Raw genomic sequence first — 26,794 nt, 5'->3', positions numbered from 1 at the left:
AAGCAGCAAACATTCTATCATAAACTTGTAATGGCTCTAAAATCTCCATTACTACTCAGCATTCATGTAAAGAATCTAGAGGACTTTTAAGGTTATAACGATGGAAAGGCTAGATGGAAATGAAATCAGGTGTTAAGAATTAAAGAAAGGTGAATCAATATCATCAAATCTTAAAGAGGGAAGTTTAGATCCTAACCTTCTACCACTAAGGGTTTATTTTATTCAACTTTATTTTGTTGCTATAATTTATATATATAAAAAGTATTTCTTTCTCTTTTTGTTATTTTTTGCATTTTTTTCCTCTTCTTCTTTCTTCTTTTTATTTTTCTTCTTTCCTTTCTCTTTTCTTTTTCAAAATTGAAATTCCCAATAGTAGTCCATGAAGGTCAGAAAGTCATATTTATCAAGATGAAATCAACTCAATCAATAATCACAGTTCAAACACCCGAAATGATGGATAAAATAAAGGAAGTGCAGGATCGAAAGGGTTAAGCAACGGATAGATCGTTGCGGGTTGTGTTTGGGTAGAAAGGTGTAGAAAAGAATGCCTCTATCATATTCAAAATCATAAATGCACACATAATTTTGACCAAGAGCTAAAACAAGTTCTAGAGAATGTAAACCACATGAATAATGACTCAAAATAAGGATTAAGGCTTAAGAATATCCTTCCAAAAAGGGTTTCATATCTCAATTGCTCATACAAGAAGTTTTAATCAATATGCATTAGTCACGAGGCATTAAGACACTTATCACAAAAGCAACCCATAAGATGAGGATTAAAAAAATCAAAATAATCACTTAAGAACATACTTGAATCTCAAAAGTGACTATAAAGTCTTTAGAGAAATCATTTTCAAAATCCATTGTTCTTAAAAATCCAAGGATGGGCATGGTTTTCAAGAAAAACTGTTTGACGCAATGAGGGTAAATTAAAAAGGCCATGGTTTGCTTGAAAAAAGATGCAAAGGTAGCTTAAAAAGGTTCCTCCTATACAGTATTGTAAAAAGCAAAGAGAAAGAAAGTGGTGCATAGCAAAAGAGGCCAGGTCGGGACCTGAAATCAGTGAGGTCGTGACCTGAGTACATAGAAGCACCAAGTCAGAAAAAGGGGGGTTGAGGTTGTGACCTAAAATCAATGAGGTTGTGACCTGAATTCACAAAGAGCCCTCCCTTGCCAAAGCCACACCTCAAGTCACGACCTGAAGCAATGAGGTCGCGACCTAGGGTCACAGAAACTACCAACGAAAGTTTTTCAAAGCTTGGCCAACATTTAACAAGTAAAAACCCTTTCAGCAAGCATCAAACCAGACAGAAATGATCCAATTCGTAGCAATTCACCATCCACAATCAATTCAAAGCCAAATAATGATGATGAAAGATTGGATTTTCGAAAAAAAAATTTGCCAAAAATTCTGAAACAACCACAGAAATGATACAACACTAGGAAACAGCAAAGCAAAATGAATCCCTCCCCCACACTTAAACTTGACAGTGTCCCCACTGTCAAAGGGGAAGGGAAAAGAACAGTAGCAACCACAAAAGAGAACATAGTAAACCAACCATTCATTGCAACAAAGTTTAAATACATCAAAGTGAAGCCTTTAAGTACTGAGTTCGCAGGAAAGAGCAATAAAATAAAAAGAAAAACACAAAAACAAAACCAAAAACAAAAGGCTTTTAACAGCAAAGCTTTTGATCCTCCTCTGCTCTTCTTTCCTCTTCTGCCCATACATTTTCTCCTACTTGGACATTTGCTTCTCCCATTTCAGCATCAGCAGCAGCAGCAGTACCAGAAGACTGCCCCGGACCCCTACTAAAGTAACTGGTGGCAGGAATGGTGTTATCCCAGAAGGCTTGTTCATACTCTTGAGGAAAGTTGACCTTGAGAACCCTGGCCATCTCCGACATTAGAGGATCCATAAACCTCTGTCTTCTGAACTCATGCGACATGGAGATAGCTTTGTAAGCATCGAACTCCTCACTCAGATTCTGATAGAGGAGCATGGTGTGATCAAGAGCACAGGCAAGGAGCCCAAATAAAGAAGTCCAACATTCTGAAAGATCCATTACAAGGCATTAGAGGCCTAATGACAAGAGCAAGGACCAAAGCTAAGAAAGAGGCCCTAAATTGTCTAATAAGAGAGCTAAAAGAGTTTGATCCCATTTATTTAGAAGAAGTACATTTTAATGAGCCTAAAAGGATTCCAAAAATGGTGATCACATTGCTAGAAGCCCAATAAGATGCTGTACAAGGCCCATGTGGGGTTTAGATTGAAGAATTCACTTAAAATACCATGTGACAAGAATGTGCTTTGGACAAGGATCATAAGTGACGTCCAAGAATCTTCAAGAAGGATCAAGAAGGCATCATTATGAATTGATTATGATTTAAATTCATTTTCTTTTTCAAGGATTGTTCTAGAAGATCATGTTTTGATCTACTTTCTTATTTTTTAAATAATGGACTTGTTCTTGAAGTTTAAGTTATTTCCTTTTATTTCTATGTAATAAATGGTGTCTCCCATAGTCAAATAATCATTAATGAGCCATTATCCCTAGCATTTATGTCTTAGGATGCTGATTCTAGAATGTTCTACTGTTGCCTATATATAGGCTACGTTTTTTGTAATTGAATTCAGACTTAGATGAATGAGAATTTAGTTTATTTCTCTCTGTGTGAGCTTTGCTTGCATCTTTGTATTCTCGTGATAATACTTGACAGTATCAAGGGATTGATCAGTCTTGTGGTGTCTTCATGGCTAGGGTTGTAAGAGACAGGTTCTATTAAGGTTCTATCTCGATAAACCATCCGTTCATTACTTGATTCTAGCCGGTTCGTATGTCCCCCCATATCAAGTAGTATCAGAGCCAGGTTTGCTAGATTTCAAGTTCTATCTTTTTAGTGTTTTAATTTTTTTCTTTCTCTGTTGCTTCCATTTTCCTTTCTTTTCTATTCTCCTCATTCTGTCTTCCTCCTTTCTTCCTTATTTCCATCCCTTATTTTCATTTTTTTCCTTCCTTTTCATCTCCTTCCCACCCTTTTTTTTGTTCATTTGACTTGCTTTGTTCTTTTGAGTAGCATATAAAAAAAGAAAAAAAAAGTGTGCTGTTGTGTTGAAACAAAAAGGAAAAAAAAAAGACTGCAGAATTGCTGGAAAAAAATTCAAAAAAAAAGGAAAGAGTTTCAGATTTTGGAGATTGCAGCATAAGAGGCAAGTTTCCTAATTTGAAAGAGCTTCCATTGCAAGTCACAATGAATTTCCTATGCTTGGGTGGTAAGACTCTTACTTTCCTATTTCTACTTTCCTTTGTTTTATCTAGTTTCCTATTTTGAATTCCTTTCCTTTTCATACTACTAAACTATTTTCTTTCTTCAAGTTTCCTTCTTTCTTTTGTTTCCTATTCTTTTTCCTTCCTTTTCATACTACTTGCCTAATTTCAATTCTTTTCTTGCAAGGTACTCACTTTCCTAAAGTTCTCTTAAGGTAGCACCTTTCCTAATTACCTTTTTCCTATTTTACTCTACTTTCACAATCTTATTTTCATTTTGTACTTCCTGCCTCCCTTTTCCACTTTTTTTTAATCCATTTTTTCCATCATAAACTTCTTCTCTCCTCACTTTTTTTACCTCCTTTCATTCCATCCTCACTTTTCCTAGTTACTGGCTCTTACAATTTCTGGTTGTGAAGGTTGTTGGAAATTGTGCCCTAGGGGCCAATCATTATGTTATGAACATTGTTGATTTATGAATTTATTAATTATGTTATCATATTATTTGCATGTTTACTGTGATGACTATCCTTGGATGACTCATGGTTTATCCTAAATGTCCCTGGTCGGTCATCTATGTGGGAGCAGAGATGAAATAAGACCAGTATGACTTTGAAGATATATAGAGATATAAATCAAAGTCATAGGCACACGTAAGAGTACAAGGTGTTGGACAGACCCGCCATGAGAGCGCTGCATGGGTTAAGTCATAAGCTTCTCTCATATACAAACCATGTCACTGTGCCCTTTGACCTGAGATCATCATGGATTCCTACATGAGAAACGCTTAGCTTTGACCTAGTCAAAAGTCACTTTTGACCGAGTGATCATAAAGACTATGTTCAGGCTTAGTGGTTTTTCATGCGGAGGAATGTGAATGGTCAAGATGGAATTTGTCCCTCACATTCATAGAGAGATATTACCGGGCCTCTCGATGAGTGAGTCTGAGAAATGTATGGCCATACTATAATGGAAAGGTAGTTCTGTTTCTATACTCAGACTACTCAGGGATCGAGAAAGTAACGGTCATGAATAGGAGGATGACGTTCTCCATGCCTCATCCATGACCAAAATGTCGTGTGACAAAAGGGACGTGATATGGTTGTATGAAAGGTTACATCGTTCAAAGATCCTCATATGATTTGGGTAGTCGTGATATCTTGCTAGAGACCGCTTACGACTTGTGAGTCATTATAGTTAATGGCCCACTGCCAACTTCATATGGGCCTACAGGGTCGCACACAAAATAGCCTAACACGAGTTATGATGTCCAGATTCATTGAATCTAAGATATGTCCAGATTCAATGAATAATATAGAGTGGACGTGTATATATATATAAATTCGTATATATATACATATTATATAAATATAAGAGATATTAATTGTTAGATTTAATCTATAAGGATAAATTAGATCTATGTAAATTAATTCCATCATATCTTTATTTTGAATTAAATAAATAGGTGAATTAAATCTGTGAGATGGATTTAATATAAACCGTATTTATTTAATTGTTCTCTTATCTGATTAGGCAATATTTGATATTGCATTAATTTCAGAATTAATTTAGGATTAATTCTGAAATTAAATATCATTCATAATACCTATAGCATCCTATATATTTGATATTAGGAGCTAGGGTTTTGGGGTGTGAGAGGGCGAAAGCTTGTAGATAAGAGACGGCCAAAAATAGAGAAGGAGGACGGATTCTTTGAAAAACCCTAGATGGACAAAGAGACGCTAGCACGTCGTTTGTGACTAGAGAGCTGTTCGTGTGGATACCGGTAGAGGAAGCCGACCAGAGTTGTCGACTTCGAGCGACAAAGGAGGCGAGCAGAGGCATCCTGAACGGCAGAATCATCGAGCCACCAAGAAATCGAACATCAAAGGTAATGCTTATTACTACTTGACTTAAACACGATCCGTAGATCCGAGCAAAGGATTGAAATTCTTAAATTTATTTTCTATTGCGCATTTTTCAATTCCCTTCAAAGGTTACCACTTTCTAATATTGTCTCTTGGTTTTAATTGAGTTTCAATCAAGAATACCATAGGAGGCAAGCTTGAGTGGTAAAAGGCAAGAGTGTTTTACTTCAATATAAAAGCCAAAGTTGAGAGAAACACAAGTGGCACCAAATTGATTGAGTGAAACACGCGAGCAAAGTGGTGAGGTCCTTTATTTCTATTTCTTTTCCTCTTGCTTCAACTAACATCTCAGGTTAAAGATGAGTGGGAAATAATCCAACAATGAAGAATTCAATACAGATATCAAAGTATTCATGAGGGCCATGAGAGATGAGTTTCTCAAACTCAAGATGGAAATGGAAGAGTTAAAGATATCCGAAGCAGATAGTAGTGATGAGGAAGTGATTAGATCTAGTTCATCATCTTCAAAGAGCAGGAGCAAACATTCCACCAATGACATGGCCATAACTGATCCAAAGATCAAGTATCCTACTTTCAAGGGTAATACCAATCGGGATAAATATCTTGATTGGGAGATGAAGTTTGAGCAGATTTTCATATTGAATGATTGGCCTGAAGAAAAGAAGATAAAATTAGCTTCATTTCAGTTTTCTGACTATGCTACTATTTGGTGGGAAGATTTGCAGCTTAAGAGGCGCCTTAAGGGCAAAGGTCCCCCTCGTACATGGGAGAAGCTAAAGAAACTCATGCGCAAGAAGTATGTTCCTAGTTTCTAATAGCGAGAGCTTAATAGAAAGTTTTAACTATTTAGCCAAGACTCTATGACAGTAGAGGAGTATGTACATGGGCTTGACCTTCTTAAGATGCATGCTGGAGTACAAGAAGATGAAGAATCAAGCATGAGCAGAATTATTAACCGTCTGAGACCTGAAATTAGAGACAAAGTTTAGATGTACACTTTTGTTAATAAGGAGGAGTTGTGATAGCATACAATATGGAGGTCATGAAGCCCAAGTAGCACTCATCCAATTAGAGGCCCAACAAGCCCTCCAGAGTATTCAGGAAATTTATGACTCAAGAATGCTTACATGGAGGAGGACATGGATCATTTCTTGGATGATGACATGGACACGTGCGGAGCTTGATGTGACATATGGAAGGCCACCCCGAAAGCCACCATGGTATGTGAGTCGTTGGAGTATAAATACTTGGACCTTGAGTAAGACAAGAGCACATGTTCTAAGAGCCCAAAAGGAGCATTTGAAGACAATTCTTATGTTATTAAAGGCCCAACACAATTATATGTGCCTGGAGGAATCCATTAGAGCTATAATCTTTTAAATTGGGGCCCAAATGCATTGTGTTATGGACCATGGGAGCTTCAGAACGTGATTCAAATATATTCAAGCCCAAATGGATGCCTAAAAGGCCCAAGAAGATTCAAGAAACATCAAGTGTGATATTATTGACATTAATTAGGATTTTGTTTGCTTTAATTAGTTTCTTATTTTCAAATAGCAGACTTGTTCTTGAAGTTTAAGTTATTTCCTTTTATTTCTATGTAATAAATAGTGCCTCCCATAGTCAAATAATCATTAATGAGGCATCACCCTTAGCATTTATGTCTTAGGATGCTGATTCTAGAGTGTTCTATTATTGCCTATATATAGGCTACGTTTTTTGTAATTGAATTAAGATTTAGATTAATGAGAATTGAGTTTATCTCTCTCTGTGTGAGCTTTGCTTGCATCCTTATATTCTCGTGAGAATACTCGACAGTATCAAGGGATTGATCAACCTTGTGGTGTCTTCATGGCTAGGGTTGTAAGAGACAAGTTCTCTTAAGGTCCTACCTAGATCAACCGTCCGTCTGTTACTTGATTCTAGCCGGTCCGTATGTCCCCTCATATCAAGTTGGTGCACAAAGCTATCAAAGTTGAGAAACAGTTTAAAGAAAAACACTCCAAATCAACCCCCAAGTGGAAGGATTCCAAGGCTAAGGATGCAGCAAGATTCATACCTAAAGCCAAAGAAGAATCAAAGCCCAAGGGTGATGGTGGTAAGAAACTTACTCTAAAACTTCTTATACTGGTAAAACCTCTTCTCTTCAATGTTTTAGATGTCATGGAAAGGGGCATATTGCTTTGAAATGTCCCAATAAGAGAGCCATCATTATCAAAGATAATGGTAAGTATGACAGTGAACATTATAGCGATAAAAGTGATGATGACATGCCTTCTTTGGTGACTGACTCTGAATTGGAGATTGATAAAGCTGAACCTGTTACTGGAGAAGCATTGGTGGCTAGAAGAGCCCTAAATATTCATGTAAAGGAAGATGATGAGAAAGAGCAACGCGAGCTGATCTTCCATACTAGGTGTTTCATAAAGACTAAGGTATCCAGCATGGTTATTGATAGTGGTAGTGTTACCAATTTTGCTAGTACCTTACTTGTTGAAAAGCTGGACTTGCCTACTATGAAGCATCCTAAACCTTATAAATTGCAATGGTTGAATGATAGTGCCAAGGCTAAAGTCACTAAGCAGGTTTTGGTTTCTTTTTCTATTAGGAACTATCATACTGAAGTTCTATGTGATGTGGTTCCAACGCTTGCTGGATATCTCTTACTCGAAAGGCCATGGCAATTTGATAGTAAAGCTCACCATGATTGTTACATAAATTGTTATTCTATACCATTCAATAGAAAAATCATTGTATTAAAGCCTCTTAGGCTAAAAAAAGCTTATGAGGACCAAGTGAGGATTGAGCAGGATTGCAAAAGAATAAATGAGTTGAAAGAAAAGGAGAGAGTAGAAAAGAAAGAAACTAAAGAGAGGGAAAAGAAAAAGAAAGAACATGAGAAAAGTGAAAAAAAGATAGAGAGTTTAATTTCTGGAAAAAGTAAGGTTAAGATAGCATTGTTGAGTGAGCAAGTCTTGATGCTTGTATGTAAGGATGCTTATTTTTCCACTAACGATCTTAATCCCTCTTTGCCCTCTAGTGTCATATCTTTGTTGCAGGAATTTGGTGATTTATTCCCAGATGAGATACCTGATGGGCTTCCTCCCTTAAGAGGAATTGAGCATAGGATTGATTTTATTCCTGGAGCTTCTCTACCTAATAGACTTGCTTATAGAGCCAATCCTGAGGAAACTAAAGAAATTCAACGCCAAGTAGATGAGCTTATGAGGAAAGGCTTTGTGAGAGAAAGCTTGAGCCCATGTGCTGTTCTAGTGCTCTTAGTGCCTAAGAAAGATGGTTCGTGGCAAATGTGCGTTGATTATAGAGCCATAAACAAAATAACAGTTACATATCGCTACCCCATTCCTAGATGAGATGAAATGTTGGATGAGTTGCATGGTGCTACTTTATTCTCTAAAATTGATCTTAGGAGTGGTTATCATCAAATTTGCATGAAAGAGGGAGATGAATGGAAAACAGCATTTAAAACTAAATTTGGATTGTATGAATGGTTAGTTAACCTTTTGGGTTAACTAATGCACCTAGTACTTTCCCGAGCTTGATGAATCCTGTTTTTCGTTCATTTATTGGGAAGTTTGTGGTTATCTACTTTGATGATATTCTTGTTTATAGTAGAACAATATATGACCATGTTATTCAGTTGCATGAGGTGTTTAAAACTCTTAGGGAGAATAGCTTATATGCTAATTTTCAAAAATGCTCCTTTTGCATGGATTCTGTTGTGTTTCTTGGTTTTGTTGTAGGTGCTTAAGGGATCTGTGTGGATGAGGAAAAGGTGAAAGCTATAAGAGATTGGCCAACCCCAAAGAATGCCAATGAAGTCAGGAGCTTTGATAGATTAGCAAGTTTCTATAGGAGGTTTGTCAAAGATTTTTCAACTATTGCTGCGCCTCTAAATGAGCTTGTTAAGAAGCATGTGACATTTAAATGGGGTGAAACACAAGAAACAGCTTTTCATACCTTGAAAGAGAAATTAACAAATGCACCACTTTTATATTTACCTGATTTTAATAAAGTTTTTGAAGTTGAATGTGATGCTTCTGGAATTGGTATTGGTGCTGTTCTAATGCAAAAGTCTAGGCCTATTGCTTACTTCAGTGAGTAATAAGTGGAGCTTCTTTGAATTACTCTACTTATGATAAGGAACTCTATGCTTTAAAATGAACTTTAGAAACATGGCAGCATTATTTATGGCTCAAGGAGTTCATTATTCACTCTGATCATGAAAGTTTGAAGTTTCTAAAGTCTCAAGGTAAGCTTAACAAGAGGCATGCTCGTTGGTTGGAGCTCATAGAGACGTTTCCATATGTGATCAAGCATAAGCAAGGTAAAGAGAATGTTGTTGCTGATGCTCTTTCTAAGAGGTATTCTCTTATCAGTCTCTTCATGCTAGATTACTTGGATTTGAATTATTGAAAGGGCTGTATGACTCTAATTGTGATTTTTCTAAAATTTGGCTTTCTTGTGAAAAGCATGGGGTGAATGACTTTTATAGATCTGATGGGTTTCTTTTTAAGAAAGATAAATTGTGCATTCCTAGTTGCTCTATGCGTGAGTTGCTTGTAAAAGAAACTCATGGTGGTGGTTTGATGGGTCACTTTAGTGTTGATAAAACTTTAGCTCTTTTGCATGAACACTTTTATTGGCCTCATATGAGGAAAGATGTCATTTCTATTTGTACCAAATGTGTCACATGTAAGCATGCAAGCATGCAAAGTCTAAGGTTCAACCTTATGGCTTGTATTGCCCTTTACCTGTACCTTCCCAACCTTAGGTAGATATTTCCATGGATTTTGTGTTAGGTTTGCCTTGGTCTCAGTCTGGAAAGGATAGTATCTTTGTTGTGGTTGATAGATTTAGTAAAATGACTCATTTTATTGCATGTTCTAAAACAAATGATGCTGTCCATATTGCTGACTTGTTTTTCAAGGAAATTGTTAGGTTGCATGGATTGCCCAAAACCATTGTGAGTGACAGGGATGTGAAGTTCTTTAGCCATTTTTGGAGGACTTTATGGAGTAAGCAAGGAATTAAGTTGTTATTTTCTACTGTGGCACATCCCCAAATTGATGGGCAAACTGAGGTAGTCAACAGAACACTTACTACCTCATATTGAGTTTGCATATAACAGAGCTGTTCACTCTTCTACTTCCTTCTCTCTATTTGAGGTTGTCTATGACTTTAATCCTTTGTCTCCTTTAGCTATATTACCATTGCCTTCTAATGAGCAAGCAAATCTTGATGGCAAGAAAAAGGCTGAGTTTGTGCAGGGATTGCATGCTAAGGTGAGAGCCAACATAGAGAGGAAGAATGAGCAATATGCTAGGCAAGCTAACAAAGGTCGTCGGAGGATTGTCTTTGAGCGTGGAGATTGGGTTTGGGTACACTTACAGAAGGAGAGATTTCCTGAACAATGCAAATCTAAGTTACATCCAAGAGGAGATGGCCCTTTCCAAGTCTTAGAGCGGATCAATGATAATGCTTATAAAGTAGATTTGCCTAGTTCTTATGGTAATGTTAGTGCTACTTTTAATGTTGTTGATTTATCTCTCTTTGATGTTACAGATTTGAGGACGAATCCTTTCGAGCAGGGAGGGAATGATGGAGGAGCATGGTGTGATCAAGAGCACGGGCAAGGAGCCCAAACAAAGAAGTCCAACATTTCGAAAGATCCATTACAAGGCATTAGAGGCCCAATGACAAGAGCGAGGTCCAAAGCTATGAAGGAGGTCCTAAATTGTCTAATAACAGAGCTAAAAGAGTTTGAGCCCATTTATTTGGAAGAAGCACATTTTAATGAGCCTAAAAGGAGTCCAAAAATGGTGATCACATTGCTACAAGCCCAACAAGATGCTGTACAAGGCCCATGTGGGGTTTAGATTGAAGAATTCACTTAAAATACCATGTGACAAGCATGTGCCTTGGACAAGGATCATAAGTGACGTCCAAGAATCTTCAAGAAGGATCAAGAAGGCATCATTATGAATTGATTATGATTTAAATTCGTTTTTTTTTTGTCAAGGATTGTTGTAGAAGATCATGTTTTGATCTACTTTCCTATTTTTTAAATAGCAAACTTGTTCTTGAAGTTTAAGTTATTTCCTTTTATTTCTATGTAATAAATGGTGCCTCCCATAGTCAATTAATCATTAATGAGGCATCATCCTTAGCATTTATGTCTTAAGATGCTAATTCTAGAGTGTTCTATGGTTGCCTATATATAGCATACATTTTTTGTAATTAGATTCAGATTTAGACGAATGAGAATTGAGTTTATTTCTCTCTGTGTGAGCTTTGCTTGCATCCTTGTATTCTCACAAGAATACTCGACAGTATCAAGGGATTGATTAACCTTATGGTGTCTTCATGGCTAGGGTTGTAAGAGATAGGTTCTCTTAAGGTCCTACCTAGATCAACCGTCCGTTCGTTACTTGATTCTAGCCTGTCCGTACGTCCCCCCTATATCAAAGAGTCTACACTCTTGAGTCACTCACAGATTAGAGTAAAAGAATTACAAACTCTCTCACAGAGTATATATGATAAGCACTGAAGCTCAAAACATAAAAACAGAGTAATGAATGCGAGAATTAATTTTCACAGATGGTAGCTTAGTGCATTCAATACTTCATTCAATGCTCTTCGTGCCATTTATAGTTGGAGATGTTCAGTTTTTCGTTAGACACAAGAGCTTGTAGCCATTGGAGTATTGATTGCGTGTGTTCGGCAGTTACAACGGTTGTTCAAAATAAATGCTTCTGACACAGTAGGCTGAGTCTATAATATAACTGTTGTGCTTCGTAATCTGTAGAAGTGTCTTGGCAAAAATGTAAGTTTTTCTTCTCAAGTGATTGTGAAAGAATAACACAATAAATGTTGATCCTTGGAATTGATACAGGATATGAAAATCATAAGATCAAAGATCAGATAATCAAATAATCAAAAGGATCAATTTGATCGAAGTCTTGATCGATAATCCCTTGATCGATAAGGTTATCGATTAATAGCAAGGGAATCATACTTAAAAGAAGAGAACATTTAGTGTGGATCATTTGTTTATGGAACATGTGATCGATAAATGATAAAATATAGATGAAGTGATTTTAGGAAAGAAAGTACCTCTGAATTCAGTGCAAAGTTTGTTCTTTTATCATTAGATGCCTTCGTTGCTTTTTATAAGAAAATAAGATGAATAATAAAGGCTAAGAAAAGCTTAAAGATAAGATAAAAATATATTTTCTAAAAGATCATCGTGAAGAACAATTTAAGGAAATGAGTTTGTAATTTATGGAACAGCTGTTCGATAAATACTTTATCGAACAGATTATCGATAACTTAAGTAACTATGTAAAGATACTTTGAACTTTGTTAATCTGGAAAGTTATCGATAAAACTTTGATCGAACAATTTATCAAAAAGCAGTTCTGAAATGCCTTAGACTGATATTATAGAAAGCCATAACGTTAATCGATTAAATGATCAATAATTAAATTATCGATTAAGTGATGGATCATTGTCAGTGAAAACTTGATTACCAAAAAGAGACTTGATTGAATAGCTGATCAAACAACAAAGTGAGTTTTCTCAAATGATTTTAGGACAAGTTATTGATAAGAAGATGATCGATAAGATGATTGATAATTCATAAAGCATTCTAAATAGTATATGACTTGAAGGGGCTTACCAGTTATCTCTCATGTGATCGAAAACCCTTTAATTAATAAGGTGATCGATTAACCCTTTGTTAACAGTGAGGAAGATTATCCTCTTTAGCTGATAGCTTATCGATCATTTGAATTATCGATCAGATGATTGATAATTTCCTACAAGTACTCATATTGAAACAATTCTACCAAAGATTGAGCAAGTGATCGAACAACCTATTGATCTAACAGGTTATTTATCATAGTGAATTATCTAACATGTGATCAATAAATCTTAACAGTATTTGAACTCATAACACGTGGTCAATTATCTAGCACATATTTGATCAACCAATGATTGATCACATGATCGATTAATATAACAAGTATGAAGAGAAACTTAATTGCTTATTTTGTTATTATCAAAACCTTAAATCTAACACAATGTTCCTCCTTCTTTGGGATAAAAGAGACAAATAAGGCATGTTGTGGAGGAAGAGAAGGGCGAAGAAAAGGACAGAGAGAGGGAGATGAAGAGAAGAAGGAAAGAAGAGAGGATGAGATGAAAAGTGTAACATTCCAAAATTTGAAACCCTAGTAATGGGAATGTAAGGAATGAGACATGATTGATAAGCATAAGGTGTGAGTAAAGCATAGAAACCCAAAGTGGGACGAAACCGACTTTATCGGGTCCTTAAGGGCAAAATAGTAATTTTGAGAAAAGTTCTCAAAAATTCCCTAAAAATAGAAAAAGGTGGAATTAGGGGTTTTTGAGTCACATTTGATGTTTTGGAAATGAGAATGGCCCAAAATAAATTTTGGTAAAAATTCCCAAAAAAAGAATTATTTTGGGAAAATAGGGAAAAAATAAAGGGGAATTAGAGCGATACAATTATTTTAATTACCTAAGGACTCCAAAAATTCAAGAAAAAATATATATACACTCCCTAGGAATATATATGAATTTATAAAATTATTTTCAAGCATTATAACTGCAGGAAATAATTTATGGGGAATTTACTTCCGAATTCCTATTGGTAAAAACTCGATTTCGGAGAAAATGTGAAATAAATACCTAGAGGCCTTGAAAAATTCCCAAAACTTCCAGATCACACTTTTGGAACAAATAGGGATTTATCATGAAAAGAAATAGAATGTTTGAAGCCCTTAGCTATTTTTCCTAATAGGGGGCAAGATATTGGGTATTATGTAACCAAATGATTTTTTAAAATACCCTAACCAATTCCATTGCTTCCTAATCAATTTTTACCATTTAGTTAGCATCCAACAAGGCCCAAATTCATGCTCATCATGACCAGAATAGCTGGCTTATGTGCTGGGCAAATTTTCAACCATTGATAAAAAATGACTTGGAAAGCAAGATGCAAGTGGATGGCTAGGATTTGCTGATGGTTTAACTTTAATTTTAGGCCATGTTTGGCACTTGAAAATTCTTGCCAAAGGGGGAAGAACCAGGAGAAATTGTGGCCTATAAATACCCCCATAATTTTCCCAAAATTCGTGCAAAAATCTGGAAAAATAAGGGAGGTTCTGCACAAATTTTTCTTGACTTCTAAACACCTTCAAAACCACTTCCAATCCAAGGCTAATCATCAAGCTTTGATCAAGAACTCCTTAAGTATGTTTAGGCATTAATTTGGTGCATTTCCAATGGCTAAATCATGAGTTCTTGGTAAAGGAAATTGCTGGAAAAAATTCTGGTTGTGCTGGAAATCTTAGGAAATGGATAGCAACTTGTTTAATGACATTGAATCTTGATGTTTGGTGCTGTTTTGGATGGGTTATGGAAGAAATTATCCTAGGACCTATAACTATTCAGTTCGGCCAACTCAAAAACTCAAGGGTAGGATTTGTTTCAATGAGTTTTAATGGTCCCAATGGATTTAAAATGTGATTTTGTGTGGGATTATGCTATGAAAGTACGTTTAAATTCATTAGAATTAAAAATGGAAATTTAGGAATCTAAGAACATGTGTTCGGCCAATGAGAATTCTTGGACTTGGGATTGGATTTTGATGATTTTAATACTCCCATTGAGTTCCTTGGGTATTTTTGTGTAGGGATATGTGGAGGAATTAAGTTTGGAAGCATTAAAAATCAAATTGGAAATTTTAGCCTTGAAACCTATACCCTTTCCGTTTTGTCTAGTTCTTGAGGAAGGGGTTTGATTTTGAAAAATCTAATTTGATAGTTGGGTTCTACATGAAAAATCATGTAGGAATGGCCTAAGAGATTACTTGAATCAAAGGGAAAATAATTAGGCCAAAAATCCAAAGAAAAGGGGTTTAATGTTTAAGTAATGTGTAATATGTTTGGATAATTGTTGAATCATTGGCATTGGTATTGGTTTGATAGGTACCTTGCCAAATCCTCAAGAGAACATCTTCAACTTAAAGGAAATCAAGAACCAAGTGTCAAAAGGTAGCATTGAATTACATTTTGATTGTTTTCTTGCTTACATTGATGTGTCAATGTGTATGTGTGCAAAGTGTGCCATGATGTGACTAAGCTTTGTTGCAAATGTTGATTGCAATGTTTGAATTATGTTGCCTTGGCATTATGTCCTCTGAATATATGTATGATAGCTTCCTTTCCATGGCATAAAATCGTGAACACATAAGCAAGATAAATGCACAAAAGCATTGCACGTAGTGTTTGCATGAATGCATGATAATTGTGATTCCTTGCTACTAGGATTTTTTTGAAATCTCACTCTTATGTTTAACACCACCTAGGAGGGAGTTCGGGCAAGGGCAAGGGCAAGGGCAAGGGCAAGGAAGTAGTTCCGGAGGCCAAATGAATATTTACTATACCCTCGAATGACTTTTGGAACTTGTTATGGAATGTTACAAATTATGAAATGTTTGTTGGATAATAGCTCCTAATAGGAGCCAAACATGTATGTCTATGTTTAAACATGTGGGAGTATATTAGAATGTATGTTTAAGTATGTGTTAAAGCCTATATGATTAAGGATGGGTAAAAGGTTAAGAGAAGATAAAACCAAGTATGATTAGGGGATAAACTTTCCCTAGAAATGACCAAACTTGGGACACATAAAATAAATAGCAATTGTTCAAATCTGGACTTGAAATTTGGCAGACTTATAGCACACATTTTAAGCTTTAAATCAAGTGGTAGATCATTACATTTGGAATTTTGTGCAAAGAGTTATGCCCTTCTAAAGATGGGCAAAAATATTGGAAATTCTAGAATTTACCAAATGAACAGTACATATTTTCGTGGAAGCTGGCACTGATCCGTGAGGAAATGATATCCATGATTATTTTTACCAAATATTGGAAATTCCAGAATTTACCAAATGAACAGTACATATTTTCGTGGAAGCTGGCACTGATCCGTGAGGAAATGATATCCATGATTATTTTTCTATGTAGAGCTTTTCATAAGCTTCGCATGAGATTTGGAACCACTTCGTTTTGATTTTTCTATATTTAGTTATAATTTTTCAAAGTTGACCCGATTTTAAGGGTTACATGAATAGTAACAAAAAAAATCAAATTTTTAAATCCTTGGTTTTTACCTACTTTAAGTACAGCGTACTGCTTCCAAATGGTTCCAAATGACGTATAATAGGGTTTAAAAAATGAAGGTGTGACAAAAAGAAAGAGAATAAGAAAGGGGTATTTTGGTCTTTTCTCAAATATTTCATAATTTATATTTATGACCAAGTTCTGATAGCAATTTTATTTATTCAAATGTTCATTTTACAGTTTCATAATTTTAAGGGTGTTTTTTTCAATTTTCCTAAATAATTTTTTTTGAAAAAATAAAAAGCTGTTTTCCCACAAGACCTTAACTTCATTTTCTTAAACAGTGCCATCAACTCTAATTTAGGGGGTGTTTGGATGAAACCAAATCATGGTTTGGAGAATAGCTTCTGGGGAGAATAGATCTTGTGAAGAATAGATTTTGTGAAAAAGTGATTTGAGAAGTGAGAGTGTTTGGATAGTTGTTACCAGAAACACTTTTTACATGTGCAAATTACTAAAAAGGGTATAAGTTAATATGATAATTATATAAGGAATAGATTTTATAATATATTTTGATTTGAAGAAATAAAATTGTTAATAAAATAATTTTTACTAACATAATTAATAATGTAAAAGATAATATAATTAATAAATAATTAATATGTGTATATATATTTATAAAACATAATATTAAATATGTTTATAGAAAAATGATTTTTTTTCACTAACAGAAAAATATTAATTTTCTTTAAATATTTTAAACACAAAATCCCATAATATTTTTTCACAGCTATTTTTTGTAATAACATATCTAGTTTTGTGAAGGAGGAAAGAGCAAAGGAGAAAAGGAAGAGCAAATGCGTAGAACTAACTGGGAAATGAATGAATCAATTATTTGAGTCAGGAAAGGGGGCTCTTTTGTCATCCCGTGTTGGGCCCACAGCAAGGTTCCAATAATTTGAGCCGGGAAGCAACTCTGGACCGCTTCTGGTGAAACCATGGTTTGGGGGTTCAAATTTCAAAACCATGGTTTGACCTCCAAACCATGGTTTCACATTTTCTATGCTTGTTTGGCTGACATTTTCTCCAAACCATAGGGGGTGTTTGGATAAAACCAAACCATGGTTTGAAGAATAGCTTCTGGAAAATAGATTTTGGAAAAAATAGATTTTGTGAAGAATAGATTTTGTGAAAAAGTGATTCTGATAAATGAGAGTATTTGGATAGTTGTTATCAGAAGAACTTTTTATATGTACAAATTTTACTAAAAAAAGCATAAGTTAATATGATAATTACATAAAAGATAGAGTTTATAATATATTTTTTTACCAACATAATTAATAATATATAAAAAATATAATTAATATGTATATATATTTATAAAATATAAGATTAGATATGTTTATAAAAAATAATTGTTAAAATCATATTATTGTTAAGATCTACTCTACAGGCACAATCATACTCTCCCATTTGAGCCAGAAGCAAAATGAATTCATTTCTTCTGAAATCATGGTTTTGACCTCCAAACCATGGTTTTGACCTAAAGCCATGGTTTCTGTTTTTTCCTGGGTGTTTGGCAAGTCTGGTACCCAAACCATGATTTGGATTCCAAAATCATGGTTTTCTATGTTATCCAAACAAGTCCATATAGTTTAGGTCCCAAAACCATAGATTGGGGTGCTTGCCAAACAGGCCCTTAAACGGTTCGGCAATTTTGCCACCTGCTTTCCCCACTCAGGAGTCAGGATTCTTGAATGGATCAGTCCGATCACACTCCCCCCCTAATCTCCGAACGGGTCATCGTCGACGGCACCGAGACGCCGGTGGCTCTGCTAGCCGACGGCAGACTGCGGTTGCCCAATGGTGTTCCGCGGTGTTTACGTGTTGATAAAGAGGTTCTCGGGTTTGTCACTGACGGTGCCAACATCAAAATCAAAACCATCCTGGAAACCAACGAAGGCTGCTGCCGTGTTAATAGAAAACTGGTTAGAAAGGATATCGTGCTTCAACCCCTGTCCCACGAATCGCAGAGGCTCTGGTCTCAAAAGCTTCGTGAATACCTTAGTTCCCTTGGTAGACATTTCATCGTTTTTCGTTATCTTTGTTTATTTATAGAAAATGTAACTTTTCCCCAAAGTTACATTCCTTGATCATTTGGGTTCAACAATTTGAGCATGTAAATTTGCTTTGGGTTTTACTGACGGGAACTAAGGGGCACTGCTCTTTTGGGGCCACAAAAATATATTTTCTCTTACAAATTGTACGAAAAGTTGGACCAACTGGTGGCGATATGAATTACGTTTCTGTTTATTTAACTCCATTTTCATGGGACCCAAGGAATCAAGTATCACTGCATTTGTTGTGATGGTTACTCTTACTCTTAGTTTTAGACCTTTCCCAGGTTCTGTTGACTGCATTGGACAAATTCTGCTTCTAAATGTAGAGTCTAAAGACATGTTTAGCCATTGAATTTCATCTTTAAAAAGCTTAACATTTGTTTGTTTGAGATCTTTTTCCCCCTTTTTGTGATTGAAACTAAGATAGTCTGAGATTCCTAAGCCGAGGTATTCGAAGCCTCACATAAGTGAATTTGTTCTCTATCAATCTTCCCTTCTTCCCCGGGGCCAACTTTCAATCTTCGCTCTCATTTTCTAGTTTTAATTTTAATAATCCCACATTTAGCATAGGATTCTCTATAGACTATTTAAGTGATGGTTTTTCTACCTCAATAACTAGCATTTGGGGTAGGGTTTCTCATCTCACTTGAATGTCCATCCAACCCAGTTCTCTTTGTATGGAGCAGCATCTTTATGATTCTTTCCTAGTTCAGAGTATTACTTACCATTTAGCTGACTCCGAAATTTTGTATATAAAAATGGAAATGTGAGTTTATTTTCCCCCCAGCTTTTTATATCACTTTATTGCTTAATTAATTCTGAATTATGTTATTAGTTGATATCATTAATACAAAGGGAGCAAGCTTGCAAAATTAGTTGTCACTGTGAACACAGACTCTTTGACAAATTCTATTTCATTCTGTCTTCTTGTTAACAGACCAATGATCTGCAGTCCTTTTTCATTTTCAGGTTGATGTTATTGCAGGCTTCCTTGTAGATTGCTTCCATGTCTGAAATATATAGCTAAATTTAATTTTTTCCTCAACAGGTCGTCCTAAGAGACTATTTATTTTTCTTAATCCATTTGGTGGGAAGAAAACTGCCCCCATAGTTTTTCGTGATCATGTGAAACCTCTTCTTGAAGATGCTGAAATCCAAATCACAGTCCAAGGTCCTGATTCTTCCACAAATTTTTATAGTTTCTTTCCCTTCCTCTAGATTATTTATCAAGTATTAAACTTTTCCTTTTGGTGTTTCTTTGTTTATCTATGTTTGTATTATATTTATCCCTCAGAAACCCAACATCAGCTCCATGCAAAGGAAGTTGCTCGTGCCCTAGATATATCTAAGTATGATGGGATCATATGTGTTAGTGGTGATGGAATCTTGGTTGAGGTAGTTTCCTATCTTTTCATTTAATATTCTTTTTTTGCAATAACTGCCACCATGATTATCCTCATTGGTGGATGGCTCTACCAATTTTGACCCTTATTCTATCCCTTAATGGTTATAGAGGGAGAGACATTTCTGGGAATTAATTTTGTCATTTTCATATGCAAAGAGAAAACTAGTATTTAAATTTAAATTTCTACAATGGTTTGTAATCATTTGTAAGGGGAGACGGGGAAAGAGCATTGTTTTTTATTTTGTCTTTAGGATACAACAACAACAATGAAAGCCTTGGATAGAGCTCAATGGGTCGTGTAATCCGTGTAGCTTGAGATAATGAAAGGTGAAAAAGATTGAGATGTTCTTAGTGTAACTCATTGTGGAACTCATTAAAATGTTGATTATACATGTAACTTGAAGTCATTATACTAATAAACAACTCTTAATTGCTATACTTGAAGAGTCATTGTTACTGGTCTGCGTTTGAAAAATTCTTCAACGTATGTATGCTAATTAGGTACTACTATCTTTAGCTATTCTCATGTTTAATCGTGATCATTGTCAATCCCATAATTCAGTTCTAAGTGAACTACTGGTTAAGCCTGGTAATTATCATTTCTTGTCATGTCTACTGGATTTGCCGCTTGATCGATAGCATGGTGACAGTGCAGTTCATGCTCATATTAAAGTAATAAGAGAACATAAAAGCATCATGGTTTGGTTTTCCGCAATTATAAACCATGTATCCTGAAGCACACTTGCATTGATTGACTCACTACATTTCTATGGGTGCTTCTATTTTCTAAGCTTACTAGAACCTTGCATTTTAGTAGGTTATTAATGGACTGCTTGAAAGAGATGATTGGGAAACTGCCATAAAGATACCTATTGGTGTAGTTCCTGCAGGTGTGTTTCTTATTTGATTTCTTGTTAGTTAGAATTTATTTAATTAGACTAAGTTAAATTTAGTCAGAATTTACTCATTCATTTTCTTGTTACTATGCACTCTTTGCTTCATGATGGCATCAATGAAGAGGTTCTACAATTAAGAAGTTGGGGCTTATTTAGTAGAATAGGCCATTATTTTAAATCTGATTTATAGAATAATTTCTCTTTTGGTCTTTTTTGATGAAGCACCTAATAAAGAATTGCATTTGGCATCCTTACACTTTTCGCACATTCACAGGTTGAAGAATACATTAATGGACAGTGGTACAATTAATACTTATATGTTTCACTCATACCAGAGTTACTGCTGTTGAAGGTTAATGCAATAGAACTGGGAGGTGAACTACAGTTGCTCAAACAAGGGCTCAAACAAATTTAGACGGATATGGGATATTGGTTAGAGGGATATAATCATAAGTAACACAACTGAAAACAACTTTGCAAGTCAGAAATTTTTGAGTGCTAAATAAATATGAAAATACTGACATGTACAGAAATAATTAGCTAGAAGCGGTTCAAGATATAACCACAAATTACTGATTACTTAAAAAAAAGTGAATTCAGCAAACAAAGTTGAAATTGAGGAGGGGTGGCACCTATATGTCCAATCTTGTAAACATATTCTAATTAATGTATATGTTAACTATCATGCTGACTGGGTAGATTGATTCTAATGGTTGAAAATCAGATATGACTCAGTATTCTTTCTTATTTAATTTGAAGGGGGCCCCTTTTGAGGGCATTGAATACTGTTTGAGATGTGCAAGCCACAAGGCAGAATAATGAGGTTTGTTTAGGATTTTGGACTGCAGGGATCTAGGGAGGCTGATTAGGAGATTCTAGAGGAATAATTTTGGGAGAAAGGGGATGGGAACAGATGGAGAGATATGCAGAATTTTTAGGGCTATTATTTCTTTCCTCTGATCTGGCCACTATAATTACAAGTAAGAGACGAATGTTTCTGATATGAGAGTTATAATTGATGTGGAAATAGTTAGACAGTTATTAACTATGAATAAGTCTAAATAGAGTTGGTGCCCAAGGAGGATGTTGATGACACTTAGTTGGTACCCAAGGAACATGCAAGGAAACGAGTAGCAAAGTAAGTTGATCATGAAGTGGAGCAGTTGAAGTTGACAGATTGGCAAAGAGGATGGCTGGAATGCAAGAAACTCTAGAGGCTCTGTTGTTGTAGATGATAGCCTTCACGGGAACCTGAGGGTCTGTTAATAGAGCAGATGCAAGAGGCAAAGTGGTGGGGATAGGCAAAGCTTTGGATTCCATCACTTGAGTCAGAATTGAGACTGCCCCGTGCTGATTTGGCTCACCAAGATGGACTTTCCAAGATTCCATTGAAATGACGTCTTTGGTTGGCTAGCTTGGTGCAAAACTTGCTTTCTATTTGTAACATATTATAATATTCTAACATTGATGTGAATTATATAGGGTCAGATATTATTCTTAGGGTATTATTAGTCATTAAGAGCTACTAATTTCTGGAATATTATGCAGTTAACATGTCTTATTTTGTAGATGTCTTATGAATTGAATAAAATTAAGAATTGAAATTCCTCCTCCTCTATTTATCTAGTTGCCCTCTCCTTTCTTGCTTTTTCTTCCTCCTCTCTAGTCTGTCTATCTCTTTTGCTCTTCTTTTTCTCTCTTCTGATAAGTTATTTTCTTCTTATTTTTTATTTTTTTGAGTTTTGAAATTGATTCATTCTTTGCAAAGGTACGGGAAATGGTGTGGCAAAATCTCTTCTTGATTTGGTTGGTGATCCTTGCACAGCTGCTAATGCTGCTCTTACCATTATACGAGGTTGCTGATCATTTCCATCCGGCAAATATGTTTTATCTTACCGATTTTTTTAAATTCTTTTCCATGTTAGTAAAAAATCATCTCCACATCAAATATCTACAGGTCATAAGCGATCACTAGATGTGGTTACAATCAAGCAAGGGGAAAACAGATTTTTCAGTGTATTGATGATTGCATGGGGTAAATAGCATTACCGTATATTTCTAAATATTTATTTATCATGGGCTCATATGGCAAATCTCTATTTTGGACCATGATGTTTACACTAGCATTTTGTTGTATCTTCTGAATATATTATTCTATTTCAGGGCTGGTGGCAGATATTGACATTGAGTCTGAAATATATCGATGGATGGGGAGTGCTCGTTTTGATTTTTATGTTAGTAAGCCATTATAATTTTGCCATGCCATGTTTAGTAATAATGCTTTCTTTGTCTTAATATCTGAGTCCTTTTTGTATGATAGTTGGTTGGTCTGGGTTTCAAATAACTGCTGACTGCACCAATGGTCCTGAAACTGGGAGTATAACTATGAAAGAGGTTAAGTCAGTAAACAGAGATAGCATAGATGTTGCTAGGAACAAAGATTTCTGAGTGGGAGTGTAACATCCTCTCTTTAATACCTGTATACCTCACAAGATCTTTGCAAAACATGGTGGTAGGTAAACATTGGTATCTCAAACATATTACTGGCGGTACTAATAGTAGTGGTAGTGTGGTAGTGGTGGTGGTTGTAGTGGCAAGTAGCAGCAGTATTATGAGGAGGAGCGGAGGAGGAGGATAAAAGATAGGATAAAAGATAAATCTTAATAAATTCTATCCAAATTCAAATGGAAAATAAATTAAATTCTAAATTTTAAAATAAAGATAATTGCTAAACTTAAAATTACTAAAACATAAATTCTAACCATGTTTCCCATCGGTAGGTTTCTTATATGCATTGCTTAGTTCCATTTTGTTTGAAGGGTGATTTTGACTTCTCATTTTCCTGACTGTTTGAGCGGGTGGAGATGCAAATGAAATTTTCGCTGTTATTAATTGCCTTTCAGTTCAGATGTGCTAAGTTGATGTTTGAAGTTTGTTTACCATTCTTATACTTCTGCAATTTGTTTTCTAAATAATTGATTAAATTTTATTACTTACTGTGTTTTTGATTTGTTTATTCTTGAAATTGTTTGTTCTAGGCTCTCAGTCGAATATTCCATTTGAGGCAATACAATGGACGTATTTCTTTCATGCCTGCACCTGGGTTTGAAACTTATGGGGAGCCTATTAGTTACCCTGCCAAATCTACTAGCAGTGGCAACAACACTGCTTCTACTGAACCTATCAAGTTATGGAGGCTTAGGTACCAGGGGCCTGACATCAACTTGGAGAATTTGAGTTGGAGAGTTATAACTGGACCATTCATTTCTCTCTGGATGAACAATGTACCTTGGTCTAGTGAACACTTGATGGCGGCACCTGAAGCACAGGTTGGTTGATGTGCCCATTTTTTTTCCTCTTCTTGAATGTCGAAATTGATTTGCTACAAGTTGGATCAAGACTTGCTTCATGAAGGTAATATACAAATAAAGAACTAACATCATGATTCATGACACCTATTAGCGTTTGTCTTGAGTTTTTCTTCTCTTTTCCTTTTTTAAAACTAGAGAAAAATAAAAGACTTCAGATGTTAAATAGCTTGACATCCTACTCTTTGGGAAAATTATTCCTTAAACATTTAAGCTGTGTTGAGCGGTGAGAGACGCAATAATTATGTTAGTTATGTTGGAAAAAGCCTACCAGTCCATCCTTGATGGATAACTCTCAGCCCACTTTAAGTGGGGTACAGATAGAAATAAAGCAGTGTATGTGGAAAATATGTGCAATATACCCCTTATGTGATAAGAGGGAGCTGTGCAATTGTCTGGCATGTTGAGAGGAGAGGAAGTTTCAGTTTTGACATGCACATGCTCCCAAGTGCAGAAACAGTAATGGCTTCTCCCTCTCTTCAGAAACTTAGGCCTCTTCTCTCTCTTGGTGTATTTGCCTTGTTGCTTAATTGGAGTCCATCTCTGTGATTCAATTTGGTGTGGGTATTTCAACGAGTCAGTCGGATTCTAGGTACGCAACGACAGCCTTTAGTTATTGTAGCTGATTTCGGTTATGTCAGAAGATTAGATAGGAAGTCTGTGATTTCATGTATATGTATGAGCTGTAAATGATGTGATACTGATGAGCCTGGTCCCATTAACACGAAAGTCTACAGGGGTACAAAGGATTCAGACAGAAGGGGCAAATGGGGAAGAATAACTCTTTGTTCATCAGAGGTGAGAAGAAAGCTTAGAGAATGATGAATATAGGTGGGACTGGGGGAACTAACCTCTCAAAAGCTACCTTGTGCGTGTACTTAGTGCCTTAGAAGAGAACTAGCTCCTCAAAAGCTAGCTTGACCATGTGTGATGCTGCTTTCTATGGTTTCCTTTTTTTCCTTTTTTCTCTGTTGTAGGTGTGTTTGTCTGCTAAGGGTACACTCTAGCAGAATTTTCTTGGTCTATTCAGTATAAATATCATTGGAGAATTCCATTAGATGCGAAGCAATAATATGTCAAGCAATATATGGATGAGGGTGAACTTCTATCAGTTAAGTAGCTTTAAGCAACCAGCGGCTATAAAAGAAGGATGGTTTCAATGTGCCTGTCCTGTAGTTAATAAGAGATTTGCACTCTTTTCCCCTCGTTTTCTCTTCTACAATCCCGCCATCTTCTTCTTACTCTGTTTCCATATTAAGTGGTATTAGAGCCCACATCCTTGGACCTATGGCAGAGCCTTATATGTGATCTAGAGGAGAAAGATCACTCTATGAACAGTGTGATTTTGGGTTGGACTAGAGGTTGACAACAACGGAACGTCACATGACTGACTTGCAGAGAGAGTAGGCTGGCAGAGGTAGTTAGTGTTTGTGGGGTCATTTGCAGGGCGGCTTGAGACAATATCAGACACCAACTCACATCATGAAAATGGATTGAGCATGGCTATAGTACCAGCAGTAATTGAACACTAAAATAAGCAATGATATATAGAACAAACAGGTAGAAAGTAGGCTGGTCTGTTCAGACTGCAACACGATTCAGCAAATATGAGAATTTTCTATTGTATCCCTGATATCTGGCAAAAGGAATTTCTCAACCGCTGCCATGATTTGGTTTGTCTTGCACTACATTAAGATTAATCTGAAGTACATCATTTCTTATGAGCTGAGATTAATCTGTGTTATTTAGAGGCATTATTCTCACTCCTGTGTCGTGTAAATTTGGTGTATGCAGTTCTCTGACGGTTATGTGGACTTGATCATTATCAAGAAATGCCCAAGATTACATTTGCTGTCGGTGATGTCTGAGATGAGCAATGGAGGTCATGTGAGATCTCCGTATGTCATGTACCTTAAGGTGAGATCACAAACGTTGAGTACTTTCGTGGCTGCAGCTATGAGCTTTTAAATTCATGTTGTTTCTTTCATGCTTGATTTCTTTAACACCTTTTTTTTGAGCTGAAAATTTGTTTAACACTTAATTTCAAGAAAATGCAGGTAAAAGCGTTGTTGTTAGAACCTGGACCACGCATGGAGGAGCAAGAGAAGGGAGGGATCATCGATGTAGATGGTGAGGTTTTGGCAAGGGGAAAAGGAACTTACCATTGTGATAGAAAGACTTTGATGACCTATGATCAACTTCAAGTGACTGTGGATCAAGGTTTAGCTACTCTCTTTGCCCCTGTATAAACAGCTTTTTAATTCCACGGTTTATTGTGTGTTGTTTTTGTTTGGGGCGGGGGTAATTTTCCGAGTAAAAACTAACTTGGGATTATGTACGGTTGAATATGCAACTGTTAATATTTCTTCTGAAGTGTTAATCTTGTGAATTGGGGATATATTGGCTGATCGGTGTCTTATTAATATGCGTGTTATTACTCATTAGAGAATATAACTCTTTCCCTCCAACCTTGTATTCCTTTTCCCCCTTCTAGTCTTATTTAGATTAACTAGCGTAATCCCCGCGCGATGCGCGAGAAGCATTGACTAACCAGATTAAAAAAATTGTCTCCCTATCATTCAATCCATTCTTTAGAAATTAATAACCCCCCAAATATGAACAGTGAAAAAATTCTTTCAGTGCATGGACTAACCATGCACGTGTAAAC

General features: G+C 35.8%; 1 protein-coding gene across 5 annotated transcripts; it reads left to right on the top strand.

Annotated features, from left to right (window-relative positions):
- The first annotated feature begins 698 nt into the window (after positions 1–698).
- On the top strand, positions 699–26,594 carry LOC114756299 (sphingosine kinase 1). 5 transcript variants are annotated; one of them, XM_028945230.1, is made up of 11 exons: positions 699–709; positions 18,082–18,413; positions 19,506–19,628; positions 19,752–19,852; positions 20,680–20,752; positions 22,527–22,613; positions 22,716–22,793; positions 22,922–22,992; positions 23,797–24,087; positions 25,921–26,043; positions 26,184–26,393. In XM_028945230.1, the coding sequence occupies exons 2-11, from the start codon at positions 18,095–18,097 to the stop codon at positions 26,373–26,375; spliced, it is 1,458 nt and encodes a 485-aa protein (XP_028801063.1). In that variant the 5' UTR covers positions 699–709; positions 18,082–18,094; the 3' UTR covers positions 26,376–26,393. The 5 variants fall into 5 exon arrangements, with proteins under 5 accessions (XP_028801063.1, XP_028801062.1, XP_028801061.1 ...); XM_028945229.1 differs by lacking the exon at positions 699–709 and adding an exon at positions 26,411–26,594 and having other exon boundaries at positions 18,060–18,413; positions 26,184–26,380; XM_028945228.1 differs by lacking the exon at positions 699–709 and adding an exon at positions 26,415–26,594 and having other exon boundaries at positions 18,060–18,413; positions 26,184–26,384.
- The last annotated feature ends 200 nt before the right edge of the window (positions 26,595–26,794 follow it).

Source organism: Neltuma alba, unplaced genomic scaffold (assembly GCF_004799145.2).
Source record: "Neltuma alba isolate B1F8T4 unplaced genomic scaffold, ASM479914v2 tig00010384_pilon, whole genome shotgun sequence".
Classification (NCBI taxonomy): domain Eukaryota; kingdom Viridiplantae; phylum Streptophyta; class Magnoliopsida; order Fabales; family Fabaceae; genus Neltuma; species Neltuma alba.
This window is presented reverse-complemented; position numbering and strand designations above follow the sequence as displayed.